The 14,540-nt window shown below is 42.7% G+C and overlaps 1 protein-coding gene across 1 annotated transcript; it reads left to right on the forward strand.

The window, feature by feature from the left end:
- Positions 1-4,355: 4,355 nt before the first annotated feature.
- LOC146693236 (uncharacterized) lies at positions 4,356-11,502 on the forward strand. Its single transcript, XM_085479049.1, has 5 exons — positions 4,356-4,580; positions 6,014-6,018; positions 9,878-10,045; positions 10,166-10,261; positions 11,002-11,502. The coding sequence occupies exons 1-5, from the start codon at positions 4,442-4,444 to the stop codon at positions 11,317-11,319; spliced, it is 726 nt and encodes a 241-aa protein (XP_085335175.1). The 5' UTR covers positions 4,356-4,441; the 3' UTR covers positions 11,320-11,502.
- Positions 11,503-14,540: the final 3,038 nt, after the last annotated feature.

Raw genomic sequence — 14,540 nt, forward strand, 5'->3', positions numbered from 1 at the left:
GGCCTAATTGAGTTGTAAATCATCACAATTATAAGTTGATTCCATACTGTGATGTCAGAACATTTCTTCACAAAGCTGCAGAAAGGCATAATTACAGAGGGAATTAAAAAATGTGCCTGAATGTGCTGTTCCAAACAGGAACAACAAACATATTACATTCCCCCGAAGGCTATACCAACACTAACTGTACAGTACGCTGCATTCAATAATAATGCATTTAATTAGCTATTCCATTCTTCAGCAGCTTCTTTAAATGGGTTATGAAATGGGTTAATTAGAAAAGAATAAAAAAATACATCTGAAATTTTATTTTTTTTCTTCAAAGTGCACTGTTCAGAATATTGATGGGAGCAGATGGTATTAGCAAGCTGCATGCTGTGTGTCCATGTGCATGTGGCAGGGCTAGTTTCAATTCATGCTCGCTCCACACCTTTGATAGTCAAGTGGATTACACCTTGTGTTCAAACAGAAAAGGGAGGAAAGAAAGCGGCAGAACACAAAATGGAATTAGAAGGCTGCTTATAGGCCCTGATTCATTTATTGTTAACTCCTTCCAGTTCATTAAGCCTAATCCCTGTTAGGATGGTGATGTGGTGAGTAGCAGAGGGTTTGAATGGGTCCAGGCTGGCTGTGAGGCCAGTGAGGGTTGGGGAGGGTGGGCCGGGGTGGGGGGCTATGTGTGCTTATTGTGGACGTCTCAGTCCTAGTCCCCGCGGTGTGTTTGTGCATTGTGTGTGTATGAGATGGGGGAGGAAGAGGCAGTCAGCTGGACAAGGGAGTGAACCCTTTTCTCCTGCTGGGTGCCAGTGCTCTCTTGGGTAGGTGTTGAGTTCCACCCACCCACCCTGAGGGTTTTGTTTTAGCCCCCCACTGCTGAGTCCCTGTGACAAGCGTGAAGCAGTCCTTTCCCTTTGTGAATCAATCTGGCGGGGTTCTTCGCGCCTCGCCTGGCCAGACACACATGAACACACACAGACACACGCACACACACACACATACACACACAGGCAGGGTCACCAATGGCCATGTTAATACAGATGTACATGCCAATAAGGTCCCTTAATCAGTACACAAGAGGGAGAGATTGACTTTTAAAGAAGACATACGGCCGCTTTCTTTCAACCCCAGCGGAGCTGTTCACTCTGTGCAGCACTGACTCTTTTAATTTTCCCTGTATGGCTGACCAAGGCCACATTCTGCCTGAACAGAAGCAGAGTGAAAAAATAAATCTAGAATCTGTAAACACACTATTTCATTAATAAGACAATTTGTATCCACACTGGCAGTTAACGTGCTCTAAAACGTGCATTAAAAAATTACACAAACGTAGTGAACGACAACAACAACTAATAAAAGTTTAAAGAAAAAACACTGAATGTAACATCTAAAAAACTTTTATATGTTACAAAGAAACAACATCGACAAAAATATAAAAATTAAAATAGATTAAAAATGTCGACATCCTACGTACCTCCTTCAGCAGATTCATGTGCATTTAAGATTTTGCTTTTAAGATTCAGGCTGTGCATTCATCATTATGACCAGTGAATCTCAAATCTCCAGGAGAAGCAACAACACAAGGTTTTGTCTGGGCGGTTCTTCTAAAGCACCATCTTTATTTTATTTTTTTATTTGCCACTTGCTTACTGACATGTGATGATTTCCAGGCTCTGAAGTGCTTTTCCCCTCTGATGTTTAATCAGATTCAGTGATCTTTGCTTGGATTCATTTGGTTTGGCCTGCTGAAAGTTCATGTTTTACACACCACTTTGCAAAATCCTGTTTGGAACAAAGAGATACATTTCCAAAACTCTTACAGGATATTTTACATATACAGTAATGTCCCAATGCATAAATTATATAACAGTTTTCCTGGAAATTTCAAAAATATATAAAGACTTAACTGGAGGCTCTACTTAGGGAAAAATATGGGCTCACGGTTCTTTTTCATACAATGAATAACATAGAGCAACAAGTACGACACACAGTTATTTATTTTTTATTTAATATATATATTCATTAAATATGACTCAAGTGAGTACATCAATCTAAAAAGAAATCACATTGCTTTTATACTTTTGTAATGTTGTGGTCTTTAATGAGAGCTTAATGGTATTTCTGGTGTTAAAATAGGTCAGTAAAATGAATTTATGTCTCACAGCTGTCGTAATATAATTGGCTTTTCATTATGCTGCCTGCACTGTTAACATGCACTTCATAAACAACCGTGCTGTTACTGGAAACTCTGTCATTTTTTTTCCTACTGGAAACATGAAAAATCAAACTCCTCCCTTCACCCTTCCCAGAGCTTTATATGACAAAGCTTTCCCTTCTATGTAATGTAGCTTATAAAGTACCCAAGAGCGTAGATTTGGTTTTGGCATTGGTGGGGACGGATGGTTCAACCACCGAACCTGCCCCGTTTCTTTTTTTCCCTTTTTGTCGTTGCTTCTTGATAAATAAAGGAGAAATATACTTGCCTACATATGCTATTCTACATGCTTTTAAACCATTTAAAATTACAATTCATAGTTTTATATGTGAATTATATAATGTTAAATTACTATTAAACAAATGAATGACTAAGTATTTTAGACTTTAGTTTACTTCAGCCATATTCCATATAACTCAGGTATCATACAAAAATAAAAATAGAGTGTGACAATAAAAGAATATGACTTTAAGGACTTAACAACATTACTTCAGTTACACCAACATCTCTGATACATCAGCACTAAGGGAACACTGAGTGACCTGGTGGGTTTTGTCCATAAAACTACTCGTCTAAGATTACCACAAAGTAAAAGATCTCTCAGCAAAATTATGCAACATTTTAGGCACTATTGCCCCGATCAACTCAGTGAGCTGGGATGTTTTATTCTAAACATGAACTACGGTTACAGCAACATGGACTACTGGTGTCCCACACAACAACTCAACGTCCACTACACTGTAAGACCGAATAGTAATAGGTTGATAAATGAAATGAGTTCCAACTACTTAAAAACCTGTTATAAGTTCATACACCTTTATTTTTTTGAGTAGTTTGAACAAGTTTGTTTTTCAAGTTATTAGTACTTGAATATATTGATTAGTTTCTGGCATTGCCCTCAAATAATTTGAGTTTTAACACTGACGTCACTTACGTGCCTACGTACGTACCTACGTGCGCCACCTGTTTCTTTATGAAGTGCTGGCAACCATCTTGGATTCCTCGCTTCGAGTGCGAATGCCCGCTCATTACTCCGAAAGAAACTTGTGGAACGTTAATATCCGAACAGAAATAAAAACATTTGTCAAGGGTTTTTTTGCGGCATTGCCTTTGACGCTGGATAAAGGAGGGCATGCTATGGTATGTTACGGACTTTTGAACTGGAACAGCTAACGCTCTGCACTTGGCTAGCTGCATTTACCGCCTTTGCAGCATCTTCAGGAGCGCTTTTGTGGTAAGTTTTATTTTTTCTGAAACTATAGTTCTCCGTTGTAATATGGGTTTTTTATCGTCATAAATGTACAACTCTAGCAGGCATTTAAGAATTACATGCATGCGTCGTTTTATCCATGTTGGCTTGGCCCCAAAGTGTTTTGCATGAATTATGCTAATAAGCTCATATTTAGTATAACACATTATTAGTCCCAGCCTCTGCTGGGACTAATAATGTGTTAATAACTTTTCTAATCTCTTACTATTTTAAAAGAAGTCTTTTGAAGGCGTTTCTGGATTTGCAGATTATAAACTGCCTTGTGGTTAAATTGTTGAATCAATATGCACTGCTGCGCTGCTTCACACTTAGCGCATACGTGGATATTGACTTTGGCTAACCCATTTGCTAACTGGTGGAACTTAAAACTTACGTTTAGTTCTCTGGAGTTGTACATATTAAAACTGGGGCAGCAAAATTGTAGGCACAGGACATACTTACAAAAGCAGTGATTAATCATTACATAATTAGGCGGTAGAACTTGGTTTACATTGCAAATAGTTATGTATACCAAGTTGAAATGTAGAATCTTCTGAACTGTAAAATTGTTGTGCCTGGTCTATTTTAGGTTAGCTTAAGGGTGAATCCATCAATAATATATTTACCAAACAGTTATTTTTTCGTTTTATTTTATTCTGATGCCCAGTGTTCATTAGTGAAAGACTTAGTTTTTTATCTGTCAGGGGCTGGGTCTGTGACACAGCATTTTGAGTTTATTTTGTATTTTTGCTTTCTTATGTTATATTGAAATGAGGTGAAGTTCTTGTATTGTTGTTATTATTAGTTAAGGTTTAGTTGAGTTCTGGGCTGGTTATGTTTCATCTGTGTCTCCTTGGTTGTGTGTCTTTTCTGTTCTCTGTGTCTTCTGTGTTTTACTGTTATGTCCATGCCAGGGCAGAAGTAAATTTTCAGGGGTGAAGATGCTGTTTACCATGGCCAGCTAAGACTACAGATTGTAGATGAAGTCGAGAAAAGTGAAAAGAATCCTGATTACAAAGCTGATGCACACAACTTTGGCCTTGCAATGCAAAGAGATCATCAATGATGACCTACCAGTAGGTCAGATCCTGGATTGCTGGCCTACTCTGAAATCCCAGTGTCACGGGCGAGAATGCGGTGGACTCAAGAGCAGACTCAATTTGCTTCGAACTGTGTATAATTTATTGAAAAGAACAAAACGTGAACAGAACTGGGTTTAACAGAAACCATACGCAGAAACTAAGGGAAATCCGTGGGCGGAGAGACCGGCGTAGAGCACGGGGAGAACTCTAACGGGAACTTCTGTAAACACAGGAGAGAGATGTTACTGAATGGAAAAAAACGAGTAAGGGACAGAGGTACGGAGTGCCAGTGGATAGTCTTGGGCTTACTTGGAGACCCTAGTTATTAGGCGGGAAAAGGGCTGCCGTGGGAGTATTCCAGAGAGGGTCAAGAGTGTGGAGAGTCCGGTCCAGATTCCAAGGAGGTGGAGAATACGGACTGAAGGGCAGGCTGAGGAGAAGTGGAGTATATAATCCTTGGGTTCAGAGCAGACGGAAGAACAGAATGGAGACCAAACCAGCACTACTGATGAGTGCGACGGGTGGTGAATCTGAAGAATACAGGAAACAAAAACACATTAACCCATGGTCCAGATATACAGAGTCAGAGCTCAGAGGAGGGCGAGTTTACCACAGATGGTAGCAGGATGAACTGGCGAGGAGTGGCAGGCCGTGCCGGCTTAAAAACCCTCTAGGTGGAGCCCCGGAGATTGACAACAGGTGATGAGCTGGCCAACTCCACCCCCAGGGACGAATGACAGGAACCTGGACCACGCCCGACCAGACACTCCCACAGCATATGACAGTACCTCCCCCTCAAGGGCCGCCACTCGGCGACCCCCCAGCCCGGGCCCTGCGAGGGGAGGAACGAAATGCAGCAATCAGGGACGGGTCCAGAATGAGCGACCGGGGAACCCAAGAACGCTCCTCAGGCCCATACCCCTCCCAGTCCACTAGGTACTGGACACCACGACCACGGCGGCGCACGTCAACGATCCGCCGGACCGAATAGGCCGGATGACCGTCCACGAGCCGGGCGGGAGGCGGGGGAACAGATTGCGGACACAGAGGACTGCTACGGACCGGCTTGACCTGAGAGACGTGAAACGTCAGGTGGACGCGCCAGGAGGCCGGGAGCCTGAGACGGACCGCCGAGGGGCCGACAACAGCACCGAGCCTGGCGGGAGTTCAGTCTCTTAACCGTTCTGAGATAAGTCAGATTCTTGTGATCTGTCCAGATGATGAATGGATGTTCCGTCCCCTCCAGCCAGTGGCGCCACTCCTCCAAAGCCAACTTAATGGCCAGGAGCTCCCTATCCCCAACGTCATAGTTCTGTTCGGCAGGAGATAGGCGTCGAGAAAAATAGGCGCAGGGCTGGAGCTTGCCATGAGGACCAAAACGCTGAGACAGCACAGCCCCCACCCCCACGCTTGAAGCATCAACCTCCACCACAAACTGCCTACTCGTGTCAGGATGGACTAAAACAGGAGCCGAAGTGAAAAGCCGTTTGAGCGTGGCGAAGGCCGAGTGAGCCTCGGGGGACCAAACGAAGGGGACCCGGGAGGAAGTAAGGCGAGTGAGAGGCGCAGCCACCCGACTGTAGTCCCTGACAAAACGCCTATAGAAATTCGCGAAGCCAAGGAACTGCTGCAGCTGTCTACGCGAACCAGGAACGGGCCACTCCACTACTGCCTTAACCTTTACAGGGTCCGTCTTCACCTGCCCTTCCGCCAGTAGGTAGCCCAGAAACGAGACATGAAAGTCACACTTCTCGGCCTTCACATAAAGGCGGTTCTCCAACAGTCGCTGCAGCACACTCCGGACATGCACACGATGCTCTTCAAGGGACCGAGAAAAAATCAAAATGTCGTCCAGATAAACAAACACAAAAACATTAAAAAAATCCCGGAGCACGTCATTCACCAGTGCCTGGAAGACTGCAGGGGCATTGGTGAGGCCAAACGGCATCACCAGGTATTCAAAATGCCCCAGAGGAGTGTTAAAAGCAGTCTTCCACTCGTCGCCCTCCCTTATGCGGACAAGGTGGTACGCGTTCCTCAAGTCCAACTTAGAGAAGACAGTGGCCCCATGGAGGGGGTCGAAAGCTGAACTGATCAAAGGCAGGGGATACCTGTTCCTAATCGTGATCGCATTAAGGCCCCTGTAATCAATGCACGGCCGGAGCGACGCATCCTTTTTAGAAACAAAAAAGAAACCAGCGGCCACCGGTGAGGAAGAAGGACGAATGAGACCGGCCGCCAGCGAATCCCGGACGTACGTCTCCATAGTCCCCCTCTCCAAACGGGACAGATTATAGAGACGGCTGGAGGGCAGAGGGGCACCGGGGAGGAGATCAATAGTACAATCATAGGGCCGATGAGGAGGCAGCGACAGAGCCCTGTCCTTACTGAACACTTCTTGTAGATCATGATATTCAGGAGGGACAGAGGTAAGGTCAGGGGGGGAGACAACCACTGGAGGAGAAACAAAAGCCCCCGAGGGCAGTGCTGACTTTAAACAGTTGGCGAGACAAAACAAACTCCAACTCGCTACTCTCTTCCCTGCCCAGTCAATGTGTGGATTGTGCTTCTGCAACCACGGAAAACCAAGGATCACTGGCACGTCAAGGGAAGAGGTGGTAAAGAGAGTTATGTCTTCCTGATGATTACCTGACGTGACTAACTTGACAGGCGCGGTCCGGTGAGTGATCATCGCGAACACCTCATTATTCAAAGCGGCGGCCGGGATCGGAGGCTCGAGCTGAATGAGGGGCAAATTCAACGATTTAGCCACCGCAGCATCTATCAAATTCTGCTCCGACCCGGAGTCAACGAGAGCACAAAGAGAATGAGCCCTAGTACCGGACATCAACGAAACCGAAAGCAAAAGACGGGGTTTATCACTCTTAAAAACACTGCCCACCCGTAACCCCGGACTTACCGGCAGGCCACGCCTTTTGGCCGGACCGGGCAAACAGCGATGCGATGGCCGCTTCCTCCGCAGTAGAAGCACTCTCCGGCTCGGAAACGCCGCTCCCGCTCCTCAGGAGTGAGCCGACCGCGGCCAATCTGCATAGGCTCAGGGGAAGGAGAGCGAGGACGGACGGATGATGTCACCGGAAGCGACGGGGGTAACGCCGAAACGGCCGCGGGTCGAAACAGTGACGGAGAGGGTCTGGACCGCCTCTCAGCGTCTCTCTCCCTCAGTCGACTATCGATCCTGAGAGCAAGAGAGACAAGCGCTTCAAACGTGGCCGGCTCGTCGTGCACAGCCAGCTGATCCTTCAGTTGTGTCAGATAAGATAAGATAAGATAACCTTTATTAGTCCCACACGTGGGAAATTTGTTTTGTCACAGCAGGAAGTGGACAGTGCAAAAGTTATGAGGCAAAAATTAGAATACAATAAGAATAAATACAGTACACAACTGTACAGAATAGAATAAAATAAAATACTATATACAGTAGAATAAAATAAAATAAATATACAATAAGATAAAAATAGAATACAAATACAAATACTATATACAACTGAGTAAAAATACAACGATGACAGAAAGGATTATTGCACTTAGTATTATTGCATATGTATGGATGTGTGTGCTTGATCAGTTAAAGTCTTTATTATGGAGTCTGACAGCAGTGGGGAGGAAAGACCTGCGAAATCTCTCCGTCCCACACCGTGGGTGCCGCAGTCTCCCACTGAAGGAGCTGCTCAGTGCTGTCACAGTCTGCTGCATGGGGTGGGAGATGTTGTCCATCAGGGATGACAGCTTAGCCGCCGTTCTCCTGTCACTCATCACCTCCACTGGGTCCAGAGGGCATCCTAGAACAGAGCTGGCCCTTTGGATCACCCTGTTCAGTCTCTTCCTGTCCCCAGCAGAGATGCTGCCGCCCCAGCAGACCACGCCATAAAAGATAGCAGAAGCCACAACAGAGTCATAGAATTTCTTCAGGAGTGGGCCCTCCACTCCAAACGACCTGAGTCTCCGCAGCAGGTACAGCCTGCTCTGCCCTTTCCTGTAGAGGGCGTCTGAGTTATGAGTCCAGTCCAGTCTATTGTTCAGATGAACACCAAGGTACCTGTAGCTGTCCACAGCCTCAATGTCCATACCTTGGATGTTCAGTGGTTGCAGTGGAGAATGCTTGTGCCTGCGGAAGTCTACCACCAGCTCCTTGGTTTTACTGGCGTTGATCTGGAGGTAGTTCAGCTGGCACCAGTCCACAAAGTCTTGGGTCAGACCTCTGTACTCCTTGTCGTCCCCATCAGTGATGAGGCCGACTATTGCAGAGTCATCAGAGAACTTCTGTAGGAAGCACTGGGTGGAATTGTGGGAGAAGTCTGCAGTGTAGATGGTGAAGAGGAACGGAGCCAGAACCGTTCCCTGTGGGGCCCCAGTACTGCAGACGACCCTGTCCGACACACAGCCCTGAGTCCTCACATACTGTGGTCGGTCGGTGAGGTAGTCCAGGATCCAGGTAGTGAGGTGATGGTCCACTCCAGAGTTCACCAGCTTGTCCTTTAGAACCGAGGGAAGAATGGTGTTGAAGGCACTGGAGAAATCAAAGAACATGATTCTCACAGTGCTTCCAGCGGTCTCCAGGTGAGCGAGGGAACGATGTAGGAGGTGAATGACGGCATCATCCGCTCCAATGCCAGGCTGGTAGGCAAACTGAAGTGGGTCCAGTGATGAGCTTATTAGGCGCCGAAGCTGAGCCAGGACCAACCGCTCCAGGGTCTTCATCAGGTGGGATGTCAGAGCCACCGGCCTGTAGCTGTTGAGGTCCTTGGGGCGTGAAGTCTTTGGCACTGGTACAACACAGGAGGTTTTCCAGAGCTGTGGGACTCTTCCCAACCTCAGGCTCAGGTTGAAGAGGTGTGGAGACCAAACCAGCACTACTGATGAGTGCGACGGGTGGTGAATCTGAAGAATACAGGAAACAAAAACACATTAACCCATGGTCCAGATATACAGAGTCAGAGCTCAGAGGAGGGCGAGTTTACCACAGATGGTAGCAGGATGAACTGGCGAGGAGTGGCAGGCCGTGCCGGCTTAAAAACCCTCTAGGTGGAGCCCCGGAGATTGACAACAGGTGATGAGCTGGCCAACTCCACCCCCAGGGACGAATGACAGGAACCTGGACCACGCCCGACCAGACACTCCCACAGCATATGACACCCAGTCCCAGGTAAGAATGTATATAGATGTATCTAACAAGATGTATTTTATATCAACTCCTGTTATCTGGCCTGTCTGAACAAATTATGCCTTTGGAGTGTAAGGATTTTGATGTATTTTGCAAAGATTTATAGACTAATTGAAACTTGTAAACACAAATGTATCCTGTGTGTTCAGATCTGTGCAGAATTCCACAGGATTACAAACCTTCACCTGAAAAACCACTTTTATGCTGTGCTGGATCAACATGCTCCCCGGCTCCAGAGCTTATTCAGAAAGAAAGCTGTTTGCACAGGGAACGTGTCTGATGTCCTGTCTCAGCTCTTCAGAAGCTATAATCTCCAGGTTAGTGGGTTTTTGTCTTGTTTTTTGAGCTTTAATTAATTTGATCAATTTTTCAATTTTAATTACCATTCTTGACTAGGTTAGCCAATAATTTAAAATAAAAATTTTCTTGTGATGTAGGAACAAGCTGATATCCATGCCCAAAGTGCTGGTGTGCTTCATGCCCTCTCTGCCTATTTGTACGAAGACACCTGTACCTTCATCAAAACATGGGATGTAAGTTTTGGACAAAGTTGTGAACAATATCTTAGTAGCATCCTTGTTTAGATTTCTCAAAACATTATGACACTTTGACAGTTTGAGAAGCATCTCCATGCTTGGATCTGTCTACAACAGTGTCCATGTCACATAATGGAAACACTACATGTTTTTAATGTGTGTAGACCTTCTATAATGTTCCTAGCCCAACCATACATCACTGTACAAATGAAAAAAATATATAACTCCTATTGACTTTCTGTTGTTATTGCTACGAAGAGGTATGACTTTGCTTTACTAAAAGTACTATTTTTGTCAGTTTGTTTTCTCAAATCTTGTGGCTTTTTTGTTGTTCAAACAATTGATTTCTGAGCTAGTAATAATCCAGAAATGTGACTTGTATAGATGAAACTAAGAGAAATTCAACTTTAATTTATATATTTTATCTTATTCTTTCCCAGTTAAATTTACCCTTCATTCTAATTTGTGTTGTACAGTTATTTCATTTTTAACCTTAATTTATATTTTATTCCTTCCTAGTAAAATTTACCCTTTTTAATTTTTCATATTTATTTCCCTTTTTAATTTTTCATATTTATTTCCTATCTTATTCATAGCCTTTTCCTTTTTTTGTTTTCTTTAGGTCACGAGCAGTTGTCCAAGCATTTCACTGCATATCGTACTGTGTATGACTGTGTACGTGACAAATAAAATTTGAATTTGAATGCACTAACATGAAGTAATTTTGTTTTCTGTAGATGATGCATTCTGATAGACCAGATATTAGTGAAGTGCCACTTGGACGAGTCCTGATCAGAGCCAATTCCAGCGATGCAACATTCTTCTGCCCTGAGAAGACTGCAGTTTTGGTCGAGGGTAACATGATCATTGTTTTCACCACCCTGGCTGATGCATTTCTAGTGATATTTGGACTGACCTACGCCCTGCACCTAAGCTACCCAAAATGTTTGGCCAACATTTTTGACTTCATTCAGAACGTTTTGATGGGTCTGGAGGGTGGGAAGTTGAAGCCCAAAGTGCTGAGTCTTAAAAATGATCTTTTGGCAGCAGAATAATGTCCAGGGTTCTTACACAGCCCTCAAGTGCCTGTTAAAGCAAGTAATTCAGTTTATCATGTTTCCAAGTCTGGATAAGTTTTTTTTTTTTTTTTTTTTTTTTTAAAGAGAGAATAGAATAAAGAAATCTTTGCAGACTCTGTTTCATACTTCATTATCTAAAAGCCACATCCAAAGTAAAAGGGGTGATTTTTATTTTATTAATTTATTTTTTCCCCCATCATCACTTGTGTTTTTAGTTGATTTTGATTGTGTTTTTAGTTAGATAACTGTAAATCTATAGAGAAAATGAAGGACAATCTCACTACATTTCTGGCTTCTAGGTGGGATCTTGAATGTCACGTAAGGAACGTTCCTCCTGAACTATTCATAACTGACATAAGGCACTAAGGAGGTTTATAACACTTTGTTTTATGTCTCTAAAGAAGTATTTTTCTATTTAATGTTTTATTGCTTTGTTGTTGAGACTGTGATTGCACTCTACAAATGTGCATTTTGCATAACCACAGTATTGGCATATTAAAAAGGTTAACAATTATATTTCAGTGTATTAGCTGCACTATACTATAACTTTCATTCGGTTTTCCCACCTAATAATGCAGGATTTTCTTTTCCTTTTGTTTGTTTTTTAATAAAAAGGCCATACTCATGTGTTAATCAAATTTGAATACTCTTAAAACATGTTGTGAAATTCTTTATTTCTAATATTGTAACCTTGTGCCAAAATTTCCGACATTATTCCCTATAAAATGTGGTGGATTTATGTCTTTGGGCTTTTTGTTAGAAAGGCTATGTGTTAAAGTAACTCAATAAATTTGTAACTTGAATTTATATTTTCTGTCTTATGTTTTTACAAGTGTAATTATTTTGGGCACTTTTTTTTTATATCAAATTCAAAACACAGTAGATTTGGATATTACAAGCATTTGTATTTTAAATTTTTGAGTTGTATTAGCTTAAAATGGTTAACATTTTGAAACTAAAAATTAATTCCTTAAAGTTACTTGAGCTAGATTTGTACTTGAAACTCAAAATATCAAGTAGAGAGTACTAAACCAAAAATGTGGATATAACATAAAAACATTTGTCAATGGTACTTAAAAATATTTATCTAAAGCTAATAAATAAAGTGTGTTTATTTAACTTTTATTTTTAAGTTTTAGTTACTTAAAATATTTTATGTAATCAGTTTCACCAAAAGTTTTGAGTAAAATTAACTTATTGGGTTTTACAGTGTATGTGAAGCAGCCAAACACATGCCTTCTCCTCTCGTTAACTGAGATAAACTGCTGGCATATTGGTTTTACATCTATACTGTCCAGTATGTCCTGGTGGACATACAGCAGCATTGTTTAATCTCATTTGAGTCATTGTTGACCTTAGCCATGTTTTTAGTCTTCTGAGAGCACTGAAGCTTCTTTCATCCTCAGTACCTGCATTTTATCCTGAGATTAAAATTATTATTCTGTGCTTAATTTCCCCCAGGGATCAATAAAGTATTCTGATTCTGATTCTGATTCTCACCTTTGGCCCTGGCTCTTCCCCTCTGACTGCACTAGGACATATTGCCACCTGATAAAATAACACATTGATTTGTGCCATATAAAAAGTGAGAAATGTCAATTCAGATTCTTTGTCAAATGTACACTAAAGAATCAATTTACATCAGCAGCCTAACAACTGTCGTGATAATAAATACTATAGCACCAAACCATCAGTCAGTCACCTGTGACCTCGCCTCTTCACCTCTGAGCTACAACATGGCAGAGCTGCCTCTGTCACCTGATGAATAACAGTGAGACATTCCACATACATGCAGTCACACATGTGCTTCAAATACAGTCATGAACCAACAAGTCATCATCCAATTTCACCTGTGATCTTGTGTCACCATTACTCTCTGTGTTGGTTCTTCTGACACCTGACAAATAGGACATACAGTGGGGCAAAAAAGTATTTAGTCAGCCACCGATTGTGCAAGTTCCCCCACTTAAAATGATGACAGAGGTCAGTAATTTGCACCAGAGGTACACTTCAACTGTGAGAGACAGAATGTGAAAAAAAAATCCATGAATCCACATGGTAGGATTTGTAAAGAATCTTACAGGTTTCTTTGAAAAATACTTTTTTATAGCAGGTTCTTCCTTTTTGCTGCCGTCCTCCTCTCCTTGCATGTCCTTGCAGCGCAGGCTTGCCGCTGCTAAAACTAAACAGAGCTCCCTGAAAGGCACAGCTAATCACATTGGCCATATTAGTCACATGGTGTAGGAGAGAATGTAATTTAACTCTTTCTGCTCCGCTGGGTGAATGAGACATTGACAGATCGTTTTTTTTTTTCTTTCTATCGGGTTTGTTTTTCTTTACTCGAAGAGATCAAATTATTGGTGGGAACAATTCAATAATCGCTGGATATTGGTGGGGACATGTCCCTTCCATCCATACCAAATCTACGCCCTTGATAGTACCTCTGTGACCTAATATTAATTCTGTTCATTTCAATTTCATTTATTTACTTATATATATCTCCTTAAGGTGCTTTATATTGTCAGGTAGAGATGTACAATAATACAGAGAAAACTCAAACGATCACCCTACCCCATCTGAGCAAGCACTTGGCGATAGCGGGAAGGAAAAACTCCCTTTTAACAGGAGGAAACCTCCGGCAGAACTGGGCTCATGGAGGGACAGCCATCTGCTATACAATGCATCAATACAATTAGGACAGTGAAAACAGGAAACACTAAAGCAAAAACACAGTTAAAAAAAATTCTAAATAGCTTGAATAGCAATATTTGCAACGACCACCTTTATTCTTCAACATAGTCTGAAAGCTTTTGGTGAAGTTTTCTTGTAATTTCTTCAAATAGTCCTCAAGAACAGCTCTCTATGCTAAGGTTCAATAGTGTCCCATTGTGTTTTTCTACAAAGGGATGCTTTTCCTGCATTAGAGGTGTCTTTGGAATGAAAAATGGAGTCTTTGCCAATCAGACACATTCCAGATGGTACTGCATGGAGGGTCAAATCTGGCTGTACTTTTCTGCATTCACAACTGCATCAAATCTGACAAGAACCTCAGCACCACTGGCTGAAGTGGCCCAGACAAAGCCTACACTGCTTTTACAGGTGGCTGTAGACACTCCCTGTTGTACCTCTCTACTGACCTTCTTTGTTCTATGACCACTTACATTTATTTGAACCAAAAAATTTCAAATATGGAATTG

The sequence above is a fragment of the Copadichromis virginalis genome, linkage group LG14 (genome assembly GCF_057382275.1).
Source record: "Copadichromis virginalis isolate Kocher_CV1m ecotype Utaka linkage group LG14, C_Virginalis_male_GT1.1, whole genome shotgun sequence".
NCBI lineage: Eukaryota > Metazoa > Chordata > Actinopteri > Cichliformes > Cichlidae > Copadichromis > Copadichromis virginalis.

Bases quoted from the DNA above. Each gene is read 5' to 3' on its own strand.
- LOC146693236 (XM_085479049.1), top strand. From the start codon at position 4,442: ATGAAGTCGAGAAAAGTGAAAAGAATCCTGATTACAAAGCTGATGCAC. The intron at 10,046-10,165 runs GTTAGTGGGTTT...CTTGTGATGTAG, and splicing joins TCAGAAGCTATAATCTCCAG to GAACAAGCTGATATCCATGC. The intron at 10,262-11,001 runs GTAAGTTTTGGA...TGTTTTCTGTAG, and splicing joins CCTTCATCAAAACATGGGAT to ATGATGCATTCTGATAGACC.